A 22,937-nucleotide genomic window follows, 5' to 3' on the forward strand; every position below is an offset into this window, starting at 1 on the left:
TGCTGCTTCCTCACTTCAGGCTTTGGTGTCCCTCTCTGTGAAATGGGCACACTACAACTAACCCTGCCTGCCACCAGGGCTGCGGTGATGATCAGGTTCTTTGGACACCATCCTCTCAGCATGGCCAGTGCTCGTGATGGGCATAGTGTAATGCTTCCTTCGTACGGTCCCATTCCCTCACACTGAGCCAGGAGAGGAGCTTGCTGCCTGACAGCCTCTCTTTGTCCCCTGCTTTCCAGGCCCATCTGGCCTGGACTGTTACCTGGGATGGCTCTTCTTAGGCAATGCTGCCCAGGATGGTGGAGGGAGCTCCAGTCCACAGCCTTGCCTGGATGAGGGGACCAGGGTGTGGGAGGTGGAGGCTCTCTTTCTGGAGCACACTCCTCTCCAGATTCAACTCTGGGGCCAGTCCCCAAACTGTTAGCACTGAGCCCATGGGCGCGGGGACCTGTTTCTAGAGCTGCCACTCCAGGCAGGAGGAGCGGTGGCCCTTGGTTGGGTAGGACTTGGGAAATGATAGACTGTGGGATTCCAGCTTCTGCCTGGGTTGAGGGTGGGTTACAAGGCCCCTGAAATCCCCATTGTCTGCGTGGAGTGGACCAGGAGCCTGCCATCTTCCCTCAGCCTCAGCCTGGACTTTTCACACTCACTCCAGAGTTTGTTTTCCTTTCTTTCTTTCCATTTTTTTCTCTTCCTGTCTTAGCTGCGTGTTTTCCCAGAATTCTTATGGGAACAGGGTATTTTCCTGCCCCCTCCCCCTTCCCCTTGTCTGTCAGATTTCCTGTTTTACAAACTCGCTTTGAATCCAGGCCCAGGGCTGGTGGGAAGCAGAGCCTCAGGGGCCTCCTCGGCAGCTTCCAAGGGCTTTGGTCACCCTGGGCCCCCTGGCTCACTCCTTCCTCATGCCTGGTCTTTGGGACAGCCAGCAGGTGAATGCCGACACCCAGCCTTGGAGAGATAGACCCTAAAGGATGGAGAGAGAAGTCTCCTGTCATGCCCACAACTCTTGACCTTCCCCAGGTTTGCTGAGCTGACTTCTTCCTCAGCCTGCCTGGGACACCCTCCCTCATGCTGCATCAGGGCCCACTCCACATTCACTTCCTCTAGGGAGCCTCTTGGGACCCCACTGAAGCTCTCTGCTGACTCTTGCCTCCTCAGGTCTGTTGCTCTTGTACACCTGCTCCAAGCAGCCTGGAATTGCTCTTTGGGTGGGCAGGGGCAGGGCCTTCTGTGCCCGACCCAAAGCCTAACTGCAGGGCACACACACAGGGAGTGCAGCATGGCTCAGCTGAACTAAGCTAGCAGACCGCGCTGCACCCTCACGGCTTCCTGCTGCTGGTGGGACTGGGGCGCTGCTGGGCTGTTCTCACTAACTTAGTGCTTGCTAGTTCCTGCAGTGCCCCAAGCCTGTTGCCCAAGGTCAAGCACAAAAGACTGTTCACAACTCAGTTCTCACACTTCGCTTTGGTGCCTGTAGTGTCCACTTTGCCTTGGAGAGGTCTGTGTATCCTTGTGCCCCACTGGGAGCCAGAGACCAGGGCTTCATGCCTTGGAACCTCAGCAGGGCCTGGCATGCAGTAGGGCCTCAGTAATTTTATATATTACTCTGAAAAGAGTATCCTGGTGTCAGGGCCCTTTCAGGGGACTTCTGAAAAGTAGGGGTGTGGACCTTCCATGCCCACAGGCCTCAGCAGGCATAGTGAGGTAAGTGGCTAGCTCAGGTCCAGCCAGGAGGCCTATCTGTGCCTTTACCTGCCACCTCACCTGAGATTCCTCACTGGATGCGTGGTGATGGCCTGCCCTGAGAAGCCAGCACTTGTCCCCTGACTTGTGGCCTGAGGTTGTGAGTATGTGTGTCCCTGTTCCCCTGTGCTCTGGAAGGGCAGCAACAATGTTAGCTTCATCTCTGGGCCCTTAGCACAGGGCCAGGCCTGCGCAGATGCTCTGTGAACCCCTGGGGGAAAGGAGAAAGGGACCCAGCCATGTATCACATGTGGAGATGTGCAGGTCCAGTGGCCCCTTTGGTAAAGGACTGGGCCACATGCCTGCTGGGCCTGAAGAAGGCCAAGTTCGCTCTTCCAAGGCTCTCCCCATCCTGGGCTTCCTGCATTGGCCTGGGGTTACCTCCTGAGCTCCCAGCCTTCCTGCTTGGCCCATAACCCAGTGTTCAAGCTGCCTGGGCTGAGATAGGAATGGCAAGGGCTGGCCAGCCTCCTTCTTGGCTCCAGCAACCTTGGAGAGGAGGGTGGCCCTGGGGTGGGGCCTGTGGGCTTCCCGACCTTGAGCAGAGGCAGCAGGCTCATGGCTTCTGGGAGTAACAGAGAGTAACTGTCCTAGATCACCATTCCGAGGGGGAAGGACGGCTTTGGCTTCACCATCTGCTGTGACTCTCCGGTTCGAGTACAGGCTGTAGATTCTGGTAAGTGAGTGTTTCTGGTGATGCCAGCCCTAATCGCCCATCATGCATCTGGGCTTTGCAAACAAGATGTTGGAACTGAGAGAGGAGCCCCAAACTGGAGCAAAGTGTTCTGGTTTTTCAAAACAAAAATAATATTTTTTAATGACCACAGATTAACAGAGGTTTATGAAAATATATCCACTCATATATTTTTTTATCAAAATGAAAATAGATTTTTATATTTTGTTTCCCTTCATTTCAAACAGGAACTAAACCTATATTTTCAGGAACGGCTGCATGGGAAAATGAGAGTCGTTTATGAACTCTATTTGGAAATGGTATTTTATTCTCTCACAAGCCTGATTAGCACTTAAAAATAGGCATTACTTCCTTATTTTTCACAAATTAAGGCTTCTCCTGGCCAGAGAATGAGCATCTTAAGAGGAGAAGCCGGGGCTCAGTGATCTGGGTGTCTCCCAGTGCCCACACAGAGATGGGCATGAGGTTGGTGTTCAATAAATAATGCGTAAGTAATGAATGAAGTGTGGCAGCCTGGCAACAATGAAGAGTTTTCAAGGGGGTAGGAGGCTGTGGGGACAGAGGTAGGGTACCTGGCTTGAAGGGTAGAGAGCAGAGAGGTGAGCCAGCACTGGGTGAGCAGGTAAGGAGGAGGTATGGCAAATGTGTGCCTCCCTTCCAGGCCCCCAAGAGCCACCAAGGTTAGCCCTTCATTTCCCAGAGGAAGGAAGAGAGAGGGGCAGTCCTTGTCTGAGGTCACTCCAGGTCCTTCGAGGGGGTCGTGAGCTTCAGGAGCTCTTAAATGGCTTTTCTTTGTCCCTGCAGGGGGCCCGGCCGAGCGGGCAGGGCTGCAGCAGCTGGACACGGTGCTGCAGCTGAACGAGCGGCCTGTGGAGCACTGGAAATGCGTGGAGCTGGCACATGAGATCCGGTGACAGGGGCAGCGGGCGGCCTGGGGCCTCAGGCTGATGGCACACCTCCCCCACCCAGCCGTTGGCATGTAGCCTCGCCCTTCCCTCCTTCACCCAGCTGTGAGCAATTCACTTTGCCCCTCAGGGAATCTGTTTCTCAGCCTGAAAATGGAAGGTTCAGGCTCACAGCAATTTTAGACCCCAGAGCAAACAGCAGGGAAGAAGCTCTCAAACTGACACTGCGGTTCATGGCACAGCTCCAGGGGGTCACTTTTCACTTTAGCTAATTACTTCTGCTACCTCCGAGCTAAACCTCTTGGTTTTTATTTTAAGGGATGTGTAGATGTTGCAAATGTTTCAGTTGTATAATTAAAAATTATTTAAAAAAATTTCAAGTCTCCTAAATTTTGACATGCTGAGGTAAAAGCCTCATGGCCTACTTTAAGTTCGCTTCTAGAATGACTGGATGAGGGGTTGCATGTGGGTGGCTTGCTTGCTTCTCCTTGTTTATACCTTGCCCACGACAGATCTCACTGCGACTGTACTTTGGTTTAACCTGGCCTTGGCCTCAGTGTCCTCAGCCACTGCCAATCAATTAGACCTAAGAGACCCCTTTTTTGTTTCTGCTTTAGATGGCCTCCTATCTCCCTTCCTGCTAACACTTCCTCTCTGTCTCTGAAGGCCCCTACCCTGACTGACTTTGGTCTCTTGGTCTCCAGGAGACTCAACTTCTCTGTGTGACCCCCCAACTTTTAGGAGCTGCCCCAGCGAGATTATCCTGCTTGTGTGGCGCATGGTCCCCCAGGTCAAGCCGGGGCCAGACGGTGGAGTCCTGCGGAGGGCCTCCTGCAAGTCAACACATGACCTCCAGTCACCCCCCAACAAGCGGGAGAAGAATTGCACCCATGGAGCCCAGGCCCGGCCCGAGCAGCGCCACAGTTGCCACCTGGTGTGTGACAGCTCAGATGGGCTGCTGCTTGGTGGCTGGGAACGCTACACCGAGGTGGCCAAGCATGGGGGCCAGCACACCCTGCCTGCACTGTCCCGTGCCACTGCCCCCACCGACCCCAACTACATCATCCTGGCCCCACTGAACCCTGGGAGCCAGGTATGAACAGCTGGTCTGGGGAAGGTGAAGGGCATGGGTCCCTGTGCGAGACCAGGAAGATGGGAAGACTCAAAATTGTGTTGGGAAGAACCTGCAAGAAGCTAGGGGTGTTGAGGCAGGAGGTGGGGTATGTGTTAGCTGCAGGGCTGTCCTGGGTAGGGAGAGCAGATGGGTCTTTGTGGTCTCAGGACAGATCCAGGACCATGCGATGTTGCAGAGTGAAAGATTTCGCCTCAAAAGAAGGAAGAGCTTTCTGCCAGTCTGTGCTTTTCTACAGTGGAATGGGCTGCCATGGCAGGCGGTGAGCCCCTGTCATAGGAGGTGTGAAAGCAGACACTGCATGGTGATCTGGTGGGATAATGGAGTGGGTGCCCCAAAACATTAGTCCCATGAGATGCTCTGGGAATAAAGTGATCTGAGGTTAACTAAGTTTAAGAAATATTCTGAACTCTCTTCCTCTTCTGGGATATTCCCAATGTATATTAGCCTCTCTGGGTCTCTAAGGGCATCCTGTGGTAAAGAGGGTGGTTTAACCTTGTTTAGCCCAGCATTCCCAAACTCCCCTGATGGCTAACCCTTTGTGGCAGTGTTGTTATTGTCCCACAGTGCCAGTGTTCCATGGAATGCACCTTGGAGCAAGCTGCCATCAAGGATGTTAGGGACTTGGTTAGGGAGTTAGACTTGAAAGCTAAAGTCTCATTCAGTTCTAACAGCCAGGAGGATTCTGGAGTCTGCAGTCCCTCCATGTTGTCCCCAGCTCGTGTGTTTCCCTTATGCCCTGAGGTGCCCCCTCCTATCCTCAGGCTGGGGGTGAGCAGCTGCCTGCTTGTCCTGCCCTGTTCCCGAGGCTGAGGTGGGTCTCCTGTCTTTCCCTTGCAGCTGCTGCGGCCTGTGTACGAGGAGGATGCCATCCCTGAAGGTGAGTCTGTCGGCTGCTGTGCCCTCCAAGCCCCAGGTCACGGGGAGGCCAGGCCCAGCCTCCTGAGTTCAGAGGTCTTCCTAACAGGGCAGGATTCCCCAGCATACTGACAGTCTCTTTCCTCTTGGTACCTTTTCTCCCTCACTGAACCAGTGTCTTTCTAACTTGCGGCCTGAACTAAGAAAGAAGAGAGGGGATATTCAGAGAGCAGTGTAAGAAACAGTGTTCAGAACCCAGGCATTCAACTGAGATTCATCCAATTTTACCATGCAGCCAATGTATGTTAGGTGCTGTAGGCAATATGGGTGGGCCTGCACAGAAGGGAGGCATGGCATTTGGAGCTAGGAGGTCTGAAATCGGAACTATTTGACTCTGAACAACCCACATTCCCTCACTGAGCCTCAGTTTCTTTTTTTTTCTTCTTTAAAAATTCAAGTATAGTTAATATATAAATTATATTGGTTTCAAGTGTACAACGGAGTGATTGACAGTTATCTACATTATTAAATAAGTATAGTTATTATCTGTCAACATAGCAAGATTTGCAGTATTATCAACTATATTCTCTGCTGTATTTTCATTGAGCCTCAGTTTCTTCATCTCTAAAATGGGGCTGATAATTCCTACCTCAGAAAGTTGTTGGGAGGATCGAAGGAGGTGGTAACAGTTGGGAGTAGTAGCCTATACACTGAGAGATGCTGCACAGAGGGTAGTTGTCTTTGAAGTGCAGAGACCCCTCTGCTGCTTGAATGGATTCTTCTCCTTTGGCCTTCAAATCCTGGCCTGATTTTTTAAGGGCCAGGGAGAGAAGCTGGGCTCAAAACCAATTCCTTCTCCTAGGAAGCCTGAGCTGTCGGTCTTGATGCTGGAGCTGGCTGGGCATTCCTTCAGGCCCTCTATGCGCCCATCTGGAAGGTGGAGACCAGCCTTGCCTGGTGGTCCGTGATGCCTGCCTTGATTGTGCTTGAGCCTTTCCTCCAGTGCCTACAGAATGCCCTTTGACCTTGAGATTGTCTTTCTCGCAGCCACAGGCAGACTTGCTTCCTTGCTGTCCCCCTCTGTCAGAGTGTGAAGATGATGCTTGTTTAGAGCAGGTACTTGGAAGAATGCCGGTGGCTTTGGGGGTAAAAGGGGCTTCCTCCAGGCTCAGAGCTGCTGATAGAAGGCATCTTCATTCTCTCCAGGCTGAGATGTTTGGGTGGCTGGGACTGGTCTGTCAGAAATGAATCTGTGTTCTGCAGAGGAGTCTGAAAGTGATTCAACACTGAGTTTTTAAAAAGCTTTTAGTTGGTGCATTAGGTTGGAATGGAGATGTTACTGCTAAGTGGTGACTTCATTAAGGGGAGGGCCTGGGCTGGCTCATTTCTGTGTGTCCAATGCCAGACCCAGAGAAGGGACTCAGTAGAATTTCAGTTAAGTGACTGAAGGAGAATGACTGACTCTAGCTGTCTTGAAGGGTCCAAAGGCTGGTCATGGAATAGGGGAGCTGGAGAGGTATGTTGCCTGCACTGGGCTAGTGGTTGGGGAGTGATTCCTTCTCCACACAAGAGATGCCTCTTGGTGTTCTCCCAAACTGTGTCCACTTTCTGATTTCCCTTTGAGAATACAGTACTTAGTGCACCCAGAAGGGCACAGTCATCTGAGCTGTGGGAGAGGGAAAAGTAAGGAAATGATGATAGTGTTAATAACAATGGTAACTTTTTGAAAGCTTTGTGTTAAGAACTTGACCTTGCTTTGCCTATTCTTCATGAGAGTAATTATTGTGGTTTCCAAGGACATCTTTGCTCTTTACCAGATATCAATTGTTCACAGCTCAGTCCTGGGGTTGCAGACGAAGAGGTGGAATTCAGGTGACAAAGCTTCCCTTAACCACACATGGGGGTCTCCAGAGGCTAAGGGTCTCCCAGGGTGTCGACTTCTGTCTCTTCCCCTGGCTGGCAGCCTGGCATCCTTTTGGGAGGGAGGGTTGAGCCATCCTGAGTTGAATAGGCTGTGGTGCACTTCTGGGTCCTGGGGCACTTGCCACCTGTGGTTGGCACATTCCCTCAGGCCACTGGTGCCCTCCACATTCTCTCCTGTCCTGTGTAGGCAGCCTGGCCTCAGACTCTCCACTGCCAGGTGGAATGGCTGCCAGGGCTTGTTCAGAAGCTGGAGCAAAGCTGAGTAATTACTGTGTTTGCTCAGTGAAGCAGGTGTTACAGAGAAAAGGGGTGAGGGAGGGGTTTGGACCAGAGGGTGGAAGAGGTAGCCGGTGGGAAGTCAAGGATCTTGCCTCACAGAGCTTAGTGGCTGGATTGCAACCAGGACTGTTTTTTTTTTAAAAAAAGATACTTCAGAAGATCAGTTTGGTGAGCCATGCCAACTTGCCACACTTTACCAGGGGTGCGTGGAGTCAGGGCACTTGGCATGATTGCCACGTGGGTTTGGCTGATCCTGCTTTGTACCACTGACTGGCTAAATGACCCTGGGCACGCCACTCAACCACTTGAGGCCTCAGTTGCCTCTTCTATAAAATGAGGCCGAGCAGGCCTTTCCCACCTGAAGGCAGAGTGGCTTCTTTATGACTTTGTAGGCCCAAGGTGAAGATTCTGTGACAGCCCTGAGCAGAGAGGCTGGGGATGGCAGGGAATGGGTGCTTTTAAAAGTCTGAGGCTGGGGGTTGGAGGCAGAGATTTTGGCATCAGCAAATAGTACTCTTCTTTAACTTTGGTCTGTTTTGCCTTAGTCCCCTGCCTGTCAGTCCCATGTGGTCTGCCCCCTCTGGTCTAGGCTTGTTTGTGTTAAATTAGACTGTCTAGTTCCAGGCTGACCCTGTGACGCCATCCACAGTGTGGCTGGAGGCCCGGCAGCCCTGTCCTAATGCCAGCCCTGACAGGTGGGGTATTTGTTGGCATAGGTTTGTAATAATCTCGTGTGTACTCACACTCCAGACCACCCACTAAGCCCTTTCCCATCAGGTCTCTTGTTTAAGCACCCCTCCAGCCCTGGGGCAGGCGGGGCCCTGATCTGTATCATCTCCACTTTGCATTGGAGAAAACTGGCTCAGAGGGGGAAGGGCTTTTTCAGGTCACACAGCCAGTCCCAGGAAGCCAGTGCTCAAGTTCAGGTGTCTTGTTCAACTCAAATCCAGTGCAGATGGTGGGACCCAGGGGGGTTCTTTGAGCAAAGGGGCCAGGGCCTGGCAGCACAGACCCCCCTAGGGCTGTTGTCCATGGCCAGACAAGGCAAGTAGCTGTGTAACTACTTCCAGGCATCTGTCCCCTGACTCACTGCCCCCCCTGGTCTTCTCTAAGCAACTCTGAAGAGGCAGGAAGTGGTTTAAGTTATTATGGTTTGAGTGTGGCCCCAAGATACACTGTGACCGGTGGTCACTTGTGGTAGGGAGTCAACTTGTTTTTCTCACCCCACTTGAGGGGATGGGGCATGGGGTAGGCGGAGGAAGTAAGTGTGAAATCTTCTGAGCTGAGTTTTTCCTCTGAAGCTGCAGACCTTGCGTTGGTGGGGAGCTTCCCTGAGATGTAGCTGGGGTCAGGCCACCTGTTCAGCCCCTGGCTGCCAGGACTGGGGGTGGTGGAAGGAGATCTAAGCCCTGGGACATGCGCTGGACATCCAGGTCAGGGAGGGCTGGTCAGTTGCCCTGGCAGCAAGAACCCCTTGGGCGGGGAGCTCAGGTGCATGTGGAGCCTGAATGCTCTGGAGTTTGCCTCCTACCTGCTTGTGTCCAAGAAGCCCTGACTTTTTAGCTATTTTGGGGCTTGCTTCTCTGCTCGTTGGTCCGGACATAACAGAGACCTGTGTGCCCACCCCTTGTTCAGTGAGAGGGTATGTGTCCAGTCCTGTCACCTTGAAGAGGAGCCCCTGCTGTTGCAAGCTTCTGCTCTCTTCCCTGGGAGAGTTTCTCCTTTTTCTGATTAGAATCATTTGTGAGTTGGTGGCCAAGTTAGGAGTGCTTCCTGGCTTCTGTGAAACCCAGGATTCCCACAGTCCTGGGGGCACCTGATTAACTAGCTTTTCCATGTGGAGGAATCACAATAAGAACCACGAAAAATTAGCACCTAACTTTTGTTGTGCACTTACCAGGCACTGTCCTAGGGGCTTTACTTGGAACGTATCATTTAATCCTACGGCAACCCAGTGAGCTTGGTCCTTTTCTGGCTGTTGCGGAAACCAAGACTCTGAGGGAGGAAGTAAGTTGCCAAAGGTCACCAAACTAGTAGGCAGAGGAGTGGGATATGGGCACAGCCATCTGGCTTCAGAGCTGGTGCTCTTTCCTGAGCCCAACAGGTTCCACTCCTTATTCTAGCCTGACTTATGGGAGCCAGCCACTCTGGCTCGCTTGGCTGGTAAAGGGTGGACTCTGATTTTTCTCAGGCTGGTGGAGCTTGGGAAAGCACACTGTCTCTGATACCACTGCAGAGACTGGATCTCCAGTCCCATTGTCCATAGGACTTGGGAGACGACAGAATAGGCAAGCTGAGTTGGGCATGCACAGGGAGCTGTGGGGACAGTGGCTGGGGGAAAGCATGTGTTTGGTCACATGGGGCAGTCCAACTGATTGATAGTTCTGTGTGGGGCTGTGGGCCCAGTGAGGTCAGATTTTCGGGTTTCTCAGGTGTTAGAGATCTCCTGATTTTTAAAAGCACAAGGCCAAACTGGTAGTTCAGATTCAGGCCCTGGGTTACTAGACAGTAACTGCTGCTTCCATCATAGCTGATGTTTTCCAGCTCCATCTGAGCCCTGAAGTTCCTGGTTTATGTGTATTTCTCACTAGAGTGTGAGGGAATTCCTCAAGGCCAAAGACTCTTCTGAGCCTCCCTATATTCTCAGCACGTTGTGCAGGCCTGGCACATAGCAGATGCTCAGTGAATAGAGGTTGACTGAGTGTTGCTCCCTGTTTCTGCAGAGGGGATGCTTTTGCAGGGGTGATGGAAATGCCTCACTGTCCCCATCTCTGTTCCACAGAGTCAGGGAGTCCCAGTAAAGGGAAGTCCTCTACGGGCCTGGGGAAGAAGTCCCGGCTGATGAAGACAGTGCAGACCATGAAAGGCCATGGGAACTATCAGAACTGCTCGGTCCTGAGGCCTCATGCCTCACACTCAAGTTATGGCACATACGTCACCCTGGCCCCCAAAGTCCTGGTGTTCCCCGTCTTCGTTCAGGTGAGCCGGTGATGGCCCTGAGGTCTTCTGCAGGAGATGAGGACAAAGGAGGGTCCTTTGCCCCAGGACTCAGGGATGGTGCCTCGTTGCAGGACTGAGGGCCCGCTTTGGGGAAAGACAAATAAATAGCTTCAGATGCTCAGGGTTCTGGGGATTCTACTAGGGAGCAGAGATTCCCAGGAGCAGGAACAGGACAGTGGGTATAGGGATGCTGAGCAACAGGGGAGTGCCTCCCTGTCCCCCTGAATTCCCTTTTCTCTGGGGACAGGGCAGGCACTCTGCAGTTGCTTTCTGTGTTGTCTCAGGGCCTGTTTACTGAGGCACCTGCTTCCTGGCTTCTCTTGGTTTGTTGTTTGGAAATGACCGAGGGAGAGCCTGAGATCTGGCATCTTGTCTGGTATCCTTGGTCTCAGCAGACAGGTCTGGTCAGGATTAGCTGGTGGCCTGAGATCCATTCAGGTCTCTCTTCTGTTTCTCCTTCTTCTTCCTTCTTTTTCTTCCCACTTCCAAACCTTTATTTCTTCTATCTCCCAGATATAACTAGTATAAACATTTATGTGTCTTTCTGTGTGCATATCTACATTAAAAAATAAAAACCCAAACCCATTTTATATCCTGTTGTTTTTAAATGCAAGTTGCAGCGTGAACATTTCCCACATCATGAAATATTTTTTGAACCTTTATTTTGTAGTGGTTTCTATCGTATGGTTGAATCATGTCTGTTTAATCAGTTCTCTGTTCAGATACTTATGTCTACTTCTTTTGCTGTTATAAATAACTCTGTGGTGAAAATCCTTGGGCCCAAATTGCCTCTCTGATTATTTTCCTTGGAAGAGATTCCTAGAAGTGAAATGACATGGTCATGGGTCATAAAGACTTTAAAGGCTCTTTATACATATTGACAAATTGCTTTCCAGCAAGACTATTGGTTTAGCCTCTCGTCAGCAACATTGAGGTGACAAAGTCCCAAGGGCTTAATTTCTGACCATACATTCCTTCTCTGGTCTCCTTGGCATCCCATTTGGGGCCTGTCCCTGTCCAGGGGATCTTAGAATTTCCACTTTGTTAGGATGCAACTTATATCTGGCTAATGACATGCCTCTCCCCAGACAACTTCATTGGCAAGGCCTGCCCTTTGTCTTTCTCTTGGTCTCTTTCTTAGGTTGTAAACCACAGAGGTCTTGGCATCCACAGGGGTGTTTTTTAATTTTTACAAAAACTTAAAACTAGTTTTTTATAGTTATACAGACTTTTAAATTATAAAACATGTAAACCAAAAATGACATAACACTTAAGTATGCAGTTTAATAAATAATTATAAAGCAGATCTCCACTAAGATAAAGAAATAGACCGTTACTCCTATTCCAGAGGCCATGCCTCTCTCTTCCTGATGGTAATGCTCTACTCCCCAGCAGACATACCCACTGGTCTGACTTTAAAATAACCATCTCCTTGCTATTCTTTTGTTTTGTCATCATGTACACTTTCCTAAATAGCATGTTTTGTCTGGCCTCTTTTCGTGCCTGCTTCCTTTACAAGATTCATCCAGGTTGCTGTGTGTCATTAACGTTGTTTATCTTTCTTCTAGTATCTTGCTTGGTGTCAGGTACCTAGAAGCCATGTTATAAATATACTTTCATGAGGATAATCCACAGCTTAGCCAGCATTCTCTGGGCTGGGCTGGGCTGGGCTGGGCACGGGCAGGGTGATGGGGTGGGGTGAGGGGTTTGGGTGAGAGTTGGTCCCTGGGAACTGATGGCTGAGAAGGAGTCAGTTAACTCAAGCATGTTATAAATATAGAGCAAGGACTGGCCTGGCTTTGAAGGGCTGCAAGTGACCAAACCTGACACAAGATTTTCAGGATAAGAGCTTGAGCCTGACAGCAGGGGTCCCGTGAGGCATGAACAGGACAGATGGGGGAGTGTGGGACTGGAAGGGCCCAGGAGCCCAGTGTAGTGGGAGAGCTGGTGGGGAGGCCTGGAAAGGTCCGAATTGTGGCTGGACTTCCTGCCAGAAAGTGTGGCTCTCGCAGTGGGGGTTGGTTGGGAAGGTGGCAGCAACAGTTTGGCCCAGGACAAGAGAATCTGTCTTTCTGTTTCCATCTGTGTATGTGGGGGGGTGTGGGCCCTTGGGGCGGGGGAGGGCTGGCTGTCTTCTCTCAGAAGCTCGGAGAGGATTGTCTGTGGCTGGCTTTGACAAGCTGCCTCCCCCCACGCCCACCATCTCCATCAGGCGCCTTTGAACTGCCCACTTTGTTTTCAGCCTTTAGACCTCTGTAACCCTGCCCGGACCCTCTTGTTATCAGAGGAGCTGCTGCTGTATGAGGGGAGGAACAAAGCTGCAGAGGTAAGATTCCCACATGTTTCCCAGGTGGGGTTTCCTGGTGGGCTTCAGCAGCCAGCCTCCAGGCCCCTAGCTGTTCTCTCTTTCTGAGGGTCTTAGGATTGTACAATCTCAGGGTAGAAAACAAACTAAAAAGTCTATCTGCTTCACACCCTCTTTACTAAATGGCTACCTGGCTTTTTCTTATACATGTTCAGTGATGGGGAACTCACCACCTCTCAAAGCTGTTTAGTCCATCTTTGTAGTTAGAAAGTTTCCCAACCCCTAAAGATATCCCATTGTTTATCCCAACTTCTCTAAGGAGCAGAAGAAGAGATGGTAGTTCACCTCAGTGGTGACAGATGACTTTGTTGGTAAGAAGATTAACTCTGTTAGCCAAAGAGAATTTTTAGAGGGGTATCAGTTACCCAGGTTTTCTGGGTCCATCCTAGCCCAAACCCCAAATCCTCTCTGACGGTTAAGTTTGTGACTTCTCCTGGGCTCTAGCTCTGCCAACAGAGGCCTGGATGTGGAGATCATGTCCTTCCTGGGAGCTGGTCTCTGCTTATCTCTAAATGGGGGAATTTCCCTCACCACACCCCCACTCCTGCTTCCCTTGCCCCCCAGAGCTGGCCAGGTTCCAGCTCAGTCCTGTGAGCTTAAGTCTACTTGGGCATAGAAGTTGGAGTCCCTGGGATCTGACTGGACTGCCTGGGGGGCTTGAAGAGAGGGTGGGGGACTCGCTGCAGATTAGGCCCTGACTTACGCTGGCAGCATGGCTTTCTGAGTTGAGTGGCAGCTTGGGGTAGTGGACGGATAGGAACGTGGGGGCAGGAAGCATATAGCCACCTCCCACTCTGGTGCTGACTTACTTGTGACTTCTCCCTCCTTCTCAGTCTTCTTATCTGAACAGTGGGTGTGTATACTTGAGTAGCTGAGCCTGGCTGAACGTTAAGGGCACTTTCAGCCTCAGCATTCTGAGACATTATGTGTAACTGTGGCTACAGCAGGAGGCTGCTTTAGTTTTGTTTTGTTTTTAAGCAAGCACATCAGAGTTCATGCATTCCAAATGAACGGTCTCTTTCAAGGGAGCTTTCTGGGGATATGGCATGCTTATTGCTATCATGCTGGCATTGCTCACTACATTTCTGGACTTCCTCTTTGGGAACTTTCCTAAGAATCTTGGAATATCTTCTGAATTGCCTCAGTGGGAGTAAAACTTCATCTGTCGAGGGGGATTTGAGTTTTAGGAACAAGAAGTCACTTGGATCTGTGCTTGGTGATTGTGTGGTAGAGCTAAGTCCAATGACCAAGGGTCAAGAAAGTTAGGTGTGCCTGTGAGATGTCACCTCATACCAGTCAGAATGGCTAGTATCATAAAGACTAGAAGTAATGAGTGTGGTGAGGATGTAGAGAAAAGGGAACCCTCCTACACTGTTGGGAATGTGTACTGGTACAGCCACTATGGAAAACAGTATGTAGGTTCCTCAAAAAATTAAAAATAGAAATACCGTATGACCCAGTAATTTCACTTCTTGCTATTTACCCAAAGAAAATGAAAACACTAATCCAAAAAGATATATGCACCCCTATGTTTATTGCAGCATTATTTACAACAGTCAAGATATGGAAGAAACCTAAGTGTCCACTGTTAGGTGAATCGATAAAGAAGATGTGGTGCACGTACAGACACACACACACACACACACACACACACACACACATACAGAATGGAATATTATTCAGCCATAAAAAGGAATGAAATCTTGTCATTCATGACAATATGGATGATATGGATGGACTTAGAGGGTATTATGCTAAATGAAATAAATCAAAGACAAATGCCATATGATTTCACTTATATGTGGAATCTAAAAAACAAAACAAACAAAAAACCAAAATCCCCCTCCCCCCCTGAAAATCCAGGAACAGACTCATAAATATAGAGAACAAACTGGTGTTGCTGGGGTGGGAGATGGATGAAATAGGTGAGGAGGATTAAGAGATACAAACTTCCAATTATAAAACAAATAAATCATGGGGGTGAAAAGTGCAGCATAGGGAATATAGTCAATAATATTGTGATACCTCTGTATGGTGACAAGTAACTGCATTTGTCATGGTGAGCATTTCATAATATATATATATATAGTATTATATGACTGAACCTATATAATATTATATGTCACTATACCTCAATTAAAAAAAAGAAAATGAAGTCCAGTGTGGCTGTAAATATCCGAGACTCAGAAGAAGGAAGTTAGAAATGGCAGCCACCCTGTAATATATACATTTGTCTAAATTTGCTCTTTTGTTTGCTCACTATTAAGCCTGCAGACATTGAGCACTTACTGTGTATCCTCTCTGTGCATGCATTTTACCTACTAGATCCCAGTTAGCTCTTGTGGCACCCCTGTGAGAGGCACAATTGTCTCCACTCTGTAGCAGAGGGAATTGAGACCCCAGTGAGATTAACCAGGGTCTCAGGGCTCATCAGGGATGGAGCCAGGATTAGCACTCGGATCTCTGGCTCATTGGTGCCTTCCATCATCCCATGCTGCCTCTGGCATGTTTGCTTAAAAACAAACTGGTAAATATAAGCTGAAGCCATATCCCAATTACAGTTATAGTCTGTCCAAAAATCCTTGTCTAGTGAATCTTTGGAGCTTAGAACTATGAGACCCCTTTTAAAGATTGAGAGAAATGATTTGAAAACAAATAAGATTAATATTTCTTTTTCAAGTGTGCTAGCAAGCGAATATGTGGATCTTGTCTATCATGTTATTCAGGCCAAAAATATGAGCCAGTTCAAGAGGGGCTTGGATAAGCTTGTAGAATTGCAGTGTTGGTTGGGCCCCCAGGAGTCGTCCATTCTGATTGTTTCCCTTTAACTTTCCCACCGATGGTTTTCCAGCCAGTTCTGAGTCTGTAAAGGCAGCTCCTCTGGGCATCGGTTTTATTACTGGAGAGTGCTAAACTGTAAAAAGTTCTCCTTTATGCTCAAAAGGAACTCTTGCTGGAGTGCTCACCTTGGTTCTGTCTTGTCTCTTCTCTGAGCATGCTCCAGTTTGCTAATGTCTGTGGGCTGATCCAGTCCTACCCTGGGAACTGCCCTCATTGTAACCGCTCCCACAAGTCACGGACCTGATGAATGTGCCTGGACATCAAATCCGCATTATGGAGTAGCCTCATTTGTACATTCGAACAATAGCCCTGTGCGAGAGGTTCAGGGTACTGTGAGGCACAAGACAGACACACCCTCACTTTTCACACTGACTCATTAAGTTTACTATTAACAAAGGCAACGAGGTCTCTTCTGCCAGCGGGTCCTTAGGCCAGGTTCCTGGAGGAAGTTCCCTTAGGGCTACTTGGAAGAAGCGACCCTCCAAATTGCAAGGATTTCCTAACCGAGCACCGAATGATCCCTCAAGCCTGACCCTTTGGGAAAACAGATATGCCTTGGAGCAAATACGGGGAAGACACCTGGTGGCCCTGTGGCCTCTTGTGGAAGGCAGCAGGTAACTGGGCTGTGGAGATGGGCATCACTCCACTGTGGGCCACTGTGGCTTCTGCTGAAGCGAGGCCAGCAGGATGCTGGTGAGATGAGAAAGAGGCTCCCCTGCCTGCCTTCCCCTGGCACGTTTGCCCCTCAGCCCTGCCTCCAGCTGTGTGCCAGCTCTGTCCTTTCCCTGACCCGATCTTTGGGGAAATTCTTCATTCATGCCTTAATTACTTCCTGTCTAGACCACATTCTCAGTTCTGGGAACTGGGGCCAGAGCAGCTGCCTGAGGCTTTTCCCACCTTGCCCACGGCACTTTCCCACTTGCTGTCCATCCAGCTCTTTCTGGGCCTGGGACATTTTTTTTTACTTTTTAGGCTCCTGGCAGACCAGCTTCCCTGTGGGTCTGGAGGTGACTGCCAGATTTCCCTGGACTGGGTCGGGGTATCATGAGGGTTTGCCTTGTGTTTGACTGGTTTTGAGTCTTCTTTCTATCGCTTGGACTTTGAAGTCCTCTTTTCAGACAACCAACTCCTCAATTCTTTCTTAGCTCTCAGGTCATTTTCTTCCCCTCCCTTAACTTCATTTTTGAGTCTCCTTTGCTCCTCTTCATTGGTCCCTCCTTGGATTCTATCACATTCAGGGGCAGGGTAGCTGTAGGCATATTGCTGCCTCTCTGTATAGTGAGAGTTTGGGGATCAGCCAGACCTGGGCAATGGTTTCTGGCTGTGTGACCTTGGACAGGTTACTTAACTCCCCTGAACTGCAGAGTCCTCATCTCTAAATGAGGGTAGTTATGTTATTTATAAATGAGGGTCCACTGAGCAGAAAGTAAGCACTCAACAGAGGCTTCTGTTGGGCTGTGCTGGGTCAGGGCTGTGGTGGGAAGGGTACTGGAGAGAGTCACCTCCAGGATCCCTTTTGCCCAGGGTTCCTGAGCCCTCGAGTGTGGTCCCATTGGAGAAACCAGAGCCCCTGAACACCTACTGCTCAAGGACCCCCCTGCCCCAGCCGCCATTGTCTCTGTGGCTCAGATTCCCTCTGTGTTTGTGCTATGCTGGAGAGGCCAAGAAGTCCTTTGAAAAACACTTATATATTTTTAAATCACAAAAGTTGAGTATTATTGCAATATAATGCATATTATACAGAAATGTATGAAGTGAAATTCCATTCCCTGGAGTGAAGAGTATGATGAATAACTCAGACATTTAAAAAAATGTGTAAATATAAACAGATTTACAATTTTATTTTACAAAATTGGATTATACTCTAGGTATTTTTGCACATTGCTCTCTTTTGACTTGTGATGGACAGATTTCTTTTTGTGCCCACATAGCTCTATTTTATTCTTTTAATGGTTGTGTAAAATTCCACCATGTGAAGGTAGAATAATTTAACTTTATCCATCTTTTCTTGATGGGTATTTATATTCTTTTTTTTTTTTTAATTACACAGATGCTTCTGAGAACCATATAGGTTCACATTTATATATCCTTGTAATTTTTTCTGTAGTACAGAATCTCAGAGGTGGGGTTGTTAGGTCATCTTTAACGGTCTGATAGCTAAATGTCAACCTGTTGACTTTTTAAACTTCTGCAACCACCCAACACACATACACTGAGGCCGCTGGTAGTCACTCCAAGCCCTTCTGGCTGACGTTTCTTACTTCAAAAGAGATGAGATGTCAGGTTTTAACACCTCTGAGGGAAGTTTACATAATTAATAATATTTTGTTTTCTTCAGAGAATCCAACATTGGATTCTATTGCCTTTAACTTAAAGGCCACTGTAGGATTTACAAAACAAAGAACAGTGTAGTCTTTAGTGGCATTAGGGGATCAGTGGATTTTTTTTAGCATAAAAATATGCTGAGCATGCCAGTTGGTTTACCTATAATGTCTAAAAATAGCTTACTCCTTTATTTTTGGAGCAGCTTGTACATAAAAGAGATAAAAGTTTTATACATGTCTGTATTGGAGCGTACGAAACTGGCTTTTTCTTGAATTGATTGTGCATTAATGCAGTTAAAATGATCCACAAGGGATTTGGTAGTAATAACTCACATTGCAAGATGCTTCAATTCAGTCTACACAGAGCTTGTGAAAGAAGCCTGTGAGGGAGCTGAGTAGGGACTCTTTCCTGTCTGTACAGATGAGCAAACTTAGGCTGAGGGGTTCAGAGCTTAACAAGTTTTCGTGGCTAATTAGTAGGGTAGGAGCCTCATGACTTCTGACTCGAAGTCCAGTGCTCTTTCAGCCAGGCATTTAGAGGAGAATACAAGCAATGTTCTGCAGCTCAAGAATGGCTCCAAGCCAAGGGTGCTGGGCTGGAGATTCCAGGGGTGTTTGGTCAGAAGGTGGGCTGTGGGGGCATCAGGCTGTGGAGGGGCATGCGGGGCCATTGGTCATGGATGGTGAGTGTCATTTTCTGTTCTGTTTGTTTTTACTACTATGATAACGAGTGTGTGTATAGAAAACTATAGGGCTAAGGGGTGGCCTCAACTGCATGTGAGGTACTTGATCTTGTCTGAGGCCACACTGAGTGCTTCTGGTTCAGCCTGGGATAATTAGGATTCCTTACCTGGACCTCCAGGATTGGTTGTGGCTCCTGGCCTCTGGGACAGCAGGGCAGCCAGTTCTGTTTGCCCTCTTCTGATACAGGTGACTCTATTTGCGTATTCGGACCTGCTGCTCTTCACCAAGGAGGATGAGCCAGGCCGCTGCAATGTCCTGAGGAACCCCCTCTACCTCCAGAGTGTGAAGCTGCAGGAAGGTGAGTGCGTGCCCAAGGGGCCCTGGACTCCCCCACCACTTGCCCTGAGTCCCACTGCTCTGGGTAGCATGGATGCCTGGTTTGGATGCCGCCCATCTGGCAGCTGAGCTGGCAGCCATCAGGGGGCACGTGAGCACGTGCAGTCAGGCCCAGCCCCTGGCATTCCATTCTAGGCCGTCAAGACTCACTGTACAACCTGAACTTGGCTGGGAGACTTCTGTTCTAAAGATGGTTCAGGGAGGCTATGGAGTGGAGTGGAAAGAGCTTCAGACTCAGATCTATGTTCAAATCTCAAACCTGCCCCTTACTACCTGTGTGACCTTGGGCAAATTACTCAATTTCTTTGAGCCTGTTTTCTCGTGTGTAACTGGGCATACCATTAGTATCTCAGAAGGTCGTTGTGAAGATTAAATTAGATCATAAATGCAAAGTGCCTGGTCCACAGCAGGTGCCCAATGAATGCTAGTTGCCACCTCACACATCACACATGTCCAGGACAAGAGACCACTGCTCTTTCTCCGCCCAGCCCGGTGTTTGAGGAAGCTAGAGCAAGTGTGGCTTGGCTGGCACACACCACGTGGGAGCATGAAGTGAATCTCTATTCCAAACTTTCCATCGTGCCTCATCGGCTCAGAATGGGAAGCCAGCTGGGAGTATCTGTTGAGCGGTTTGGTTTGGCGCCTGAGGTCTTTGCTGAAAGGGGGTCAGTTTCCTCTCCCAGATTATGAAAACAACAACAGACCTGTTTGAGCATGGGTGACAGGGGCAGGGAGGAAAATATTACCCAATGAAAGAATTCTGTTTTGACGGGTTTTGCTCCAGGAAAACTTCCTGCCTGTTTGCAAAACCCGTCCTGTGTTCTTGTGTGCTCGGCGCCCCCGCTGTTCTTCCTCCTTAGAAACCCAGGCAGTGTGAGAACCTCCGCTCTGGCTGCCCCACAGGAAGTCACTTACAACTTCTTCTCTGCCTCCGGCTTTCTCCTGCTCTCTGACCAGGGAAAAAGCAAGTCAGCTCTCTTGGGGTGAGCCCCTCCCTCGGGGCAGCTCAGCCTGACCAAGGAGGAAAAGAGCTGCCCTCTGAGCAAGTTCAGCTCAGATTCTGGCAGTCCAGGAAGCTGCCCTGTGCCCCCAGAGGGGGCAGGTGGGAGCTACAGTGGGCATTGCCCTGCCCTACCCTTCCCCCCCCCATTAGCTTCCCTTGCACACTCATTCTCCCGTCCCTCCCACCCCCTGCACTCATACTCATGTACACATGCTCACACGGTACCCTCCCTTCCTCTGAGGGCCTGCCCACTCCCAGCTCAGACAGTCTAGGCCCAGTCAGCTTTGAGGAGTACTGCGGGGGTGCTCAGTAATATGCACTGACTGAGAAGAGGTTCCTAAGAACTAAACCCTTACTCTGATGTGTTCATCACTTATGTGTGGGGCTGCAAGCTCAGGACCCTGGTCTGCTCAGCCTCCTGCTAAAAGGAGGGAGGGAAAAGAAGCGGGGCTCAAACTGACCGTTCTTGGGGTGGGGATGGGGCTGGAGAAGAGGGCAGTGAAAGAGCTGAGGGTAGTAGTTTGGGATCCCGTTTTGCTGCTAACCTGCTGTGGGACTTCAGCGGACCTCTCCCTTTTCCTGGGCTCTGTTTCTCTGACTGGAAAGCAAGGGTTGGGTTTGCCCTTTGTGTTCCCTCCCAGCTCTGACATCCTTAGACAGACCCTGGGTTTGCTGTGAGGAGCTGGACAGTACCTATATGTCCTGCTGTCACTCCTCAGGAGGTCCTTGACTGAAAACTGGCTGGCTCTTCCTGTCCTGGAGGCCCCAGACCCGAGGTTTGAAGTTAGGAGTCAGGGTGAGCTCCATCCTCCACTGGATGGCAGCTGATCAGGGGCTGCGGGGTGTGGTATGGGGCCTGAGGTGTTGCAGAGAAACCTTCCGAATGCCGAGCCCATAGGAGTGACAGTCTTGTACAGGCACAGCTTCTTTGGGCTGGAAACCACATCCTCTCCCTGCAGATGGTGGGCTCAGGGTGACCAAGGCCCGCATTCCTCAGGGAAGATAATCATGGCCATTGGGAGACACTGGTTGGCACGGGATAGGGTGTGTGTGTGTGTCTGCACATGTGTGCCTGTCTTGGGCTTGCTGGGCAGATGGTTTGGGGCAGACAAATAGTCTTGCCCTTCTCCGGCAGTGTCGGTCAGCAGGCACAGTGAATGAGCCTCTTCAGGGAGCCCAGGAGCTGCTGAGAGTGAAGGAAAAGGCTCAGTGACACTGAGCACTCAAGGTGCACATTCCTCCCCTTAGATTTCTCCCCAGGCATGGTGGAGCCCTTACCTCCTCTCTCACCCCTGCTCCCCTGAGACAGGCTTCTGGGTCCCAGGTTCATAGAAGTCCAGTGACCCCCTTCTCCTGCAGTCAGAGTTGGAGCTGCAGGACCCAGTGTCCTGAGTCCTGGTGCCCGATTTCCTTTCCACCTCCCAGGGGCCCCCAGGGACCTGCTGCAGTGCAGCTACAAGGGTTTGAGTGAAGTCTTTAAGAGATGCATTGGTGATGTAGCCTGGAGCTTCTGTCAACAGAATGGTTTCTGATTAACATAGCTCAAGACCCCTAGGTTTCTCTTTTCCAAATCAATGTGTAGTGAGTTCAGTTTGGGGCAAGGAAGATGGTAAACAAGGAGCACAACCAGCCTTCCCTGTGGGCTGGGGCTGGTGAGGGTTTTTTCCTGGGAGGGGAGAATCTGCCCCACACTGGGCCTAAGGTCTCCCTTGTGTGGCTTGTCTGAAGGGTGCATAGCTCCACTGGTCAAGCACACTGGCAGGGCCTAGCATGAGGCGCAGAGCATTGGGGGTGCCTAATACATGTTTGTTCAGTGAATGAACGAGCAACTGAAAGGAGACCAGAAGCACCACGTGGGGGCTGGGGTGCACTCCTCCTGGAAGGCTTCCAGCTCATGGCCACTCAGCTTTGCCTGCCCTCCTCCGACCCAGCTTCCCCTATGCTTCAGCAGGGCTGAACGGCCCTGTAATGGGAACAGGCGGAGAACTGGTGCTAACAATTGGGACATCTCCGGTCATCCGGGGCCCATTGTGGGCTCTTCCTGCCTCTGCCGCCCACTGGCTTTGCTGTGCTTTGTGTTTTGCCTCCCAGGCAGGCCAGCATTCCACCCACAGCATGTCTTCCCGGCCTGCTCTGGTCTCTCAGGATGGCCTAGAAACATCCAGCTGATTTTTGGGCTTTCCAGCTGCCCCGGAGAGCCAGGTGCTCAGTCTTGGAAACAGCTGCTTAGGTCCCAGCTGCTGGAATGCATGGAGTTAAATGTAGTTGGTTGACATTTGCCGAGCACACCCTAAGAGCCCACCTCAGTATTGGCTTCCAGGGTGCTAGCAATGGAAGAGACACATTGCCACCTCTGGAGTGCACTGTCTCGTGGAGTGACAGACGAGTAAATGAGTGGTGGGTGGAGGGCAGAAGGGTGACGCAGTGGTCAGAACACAGGCTTTGGGTGTGGGCAGTCCTGGGTTCAAATTTCAGTTCTGTCATTTATTCACCGAATACTTTGTACACGTTTTCTCTCTCTAGGCCTCAGTTTCTGCAGTCTTGTCCCACAGGGTAGAGAGGGCTTGGTGAATGGTTGAGTCTGGGATCTCAGACCAGGCTTGAGAGGGCTCTGGGAAAGAGGGCATTGGGTTGAGACCTGGATGGTGAAGCCATCTCTGGGCCCCCCACTGCACAACCCACATTCCTTGGTGGGAAACAGGGTTCACCCAGGAACCAAATGACTCCCTGTGAGATGTCAAAATGGTAAAAGCAGTGGGAGTGTTGGATGGAAAACCCAAATATGTGTCA

The 22,937-nt window shown here is 50.1% G+C and overlaps 1 protein-coding gene across 7 annotated transcripts in view; it reads left to right on the forward strand.

Annotated features, from left to right (window-relative positions):
• The window catches only part of RGS3 (regulator of G protein signaling 3), a 116,478-nt gene that overhangs the window by 28,919 nt on the left and 64,622 nt on the right, over positions 1 to 22,937 (forward strand). For 5 of the 7 annotated variants that reach the window (XM_036915577.2, XM_036915572.2, XM_036915574.2 and 2 more), the window contains 7 exons: positions 2,338 to 2,419; positions 3,242 to 3,347; positions 4,084 to 4,435; positions 5,315 to 5,354; positions 10,317 to 10,513; positions 12,777 to 12,860; positions 18,995 to 19,106. In XM_036915577.2, coding sequence (XP_036771472.2) covers positions 2,338 to 2,419; positions 3,242 to 3,347; positions 4,084 to 4,435; positions 5,315 to 5,354; positions 10,317 to 10,513; positions 12,777 to 12,860; positions 18,995 to 19,106 — 973 coding nt within the window. The remainder of the gene's footprint in view (positions 1 to 2,337; positions 2,420 to 3,241; positions 3,348 to 4,083; positions 4,436 to 5,314; positions 5,355 to 10,316; positions 10,514 to 12,776; positions 12,861 to 18,994; positions 19,107 to 22,937) is intronic. The other 2 variants (XM_036915575.2, XM_036915573.2) reach the window with 2 other exon arrangements.

Source organism: Manis pentadactyla, chromosome 3 (assembly GCF_030020395.1).
Source record: "Manis pentadactyla isolate mManPen7 chromosome 3, mManPen7.hap1, whole genome shotgun sequence".
NCBI classification, from domain to species: Eukaryota; Metazoa; Chordata; class Mammalia; order Pholidota; family Manidae; genus Manis; species Manis pentadactyla.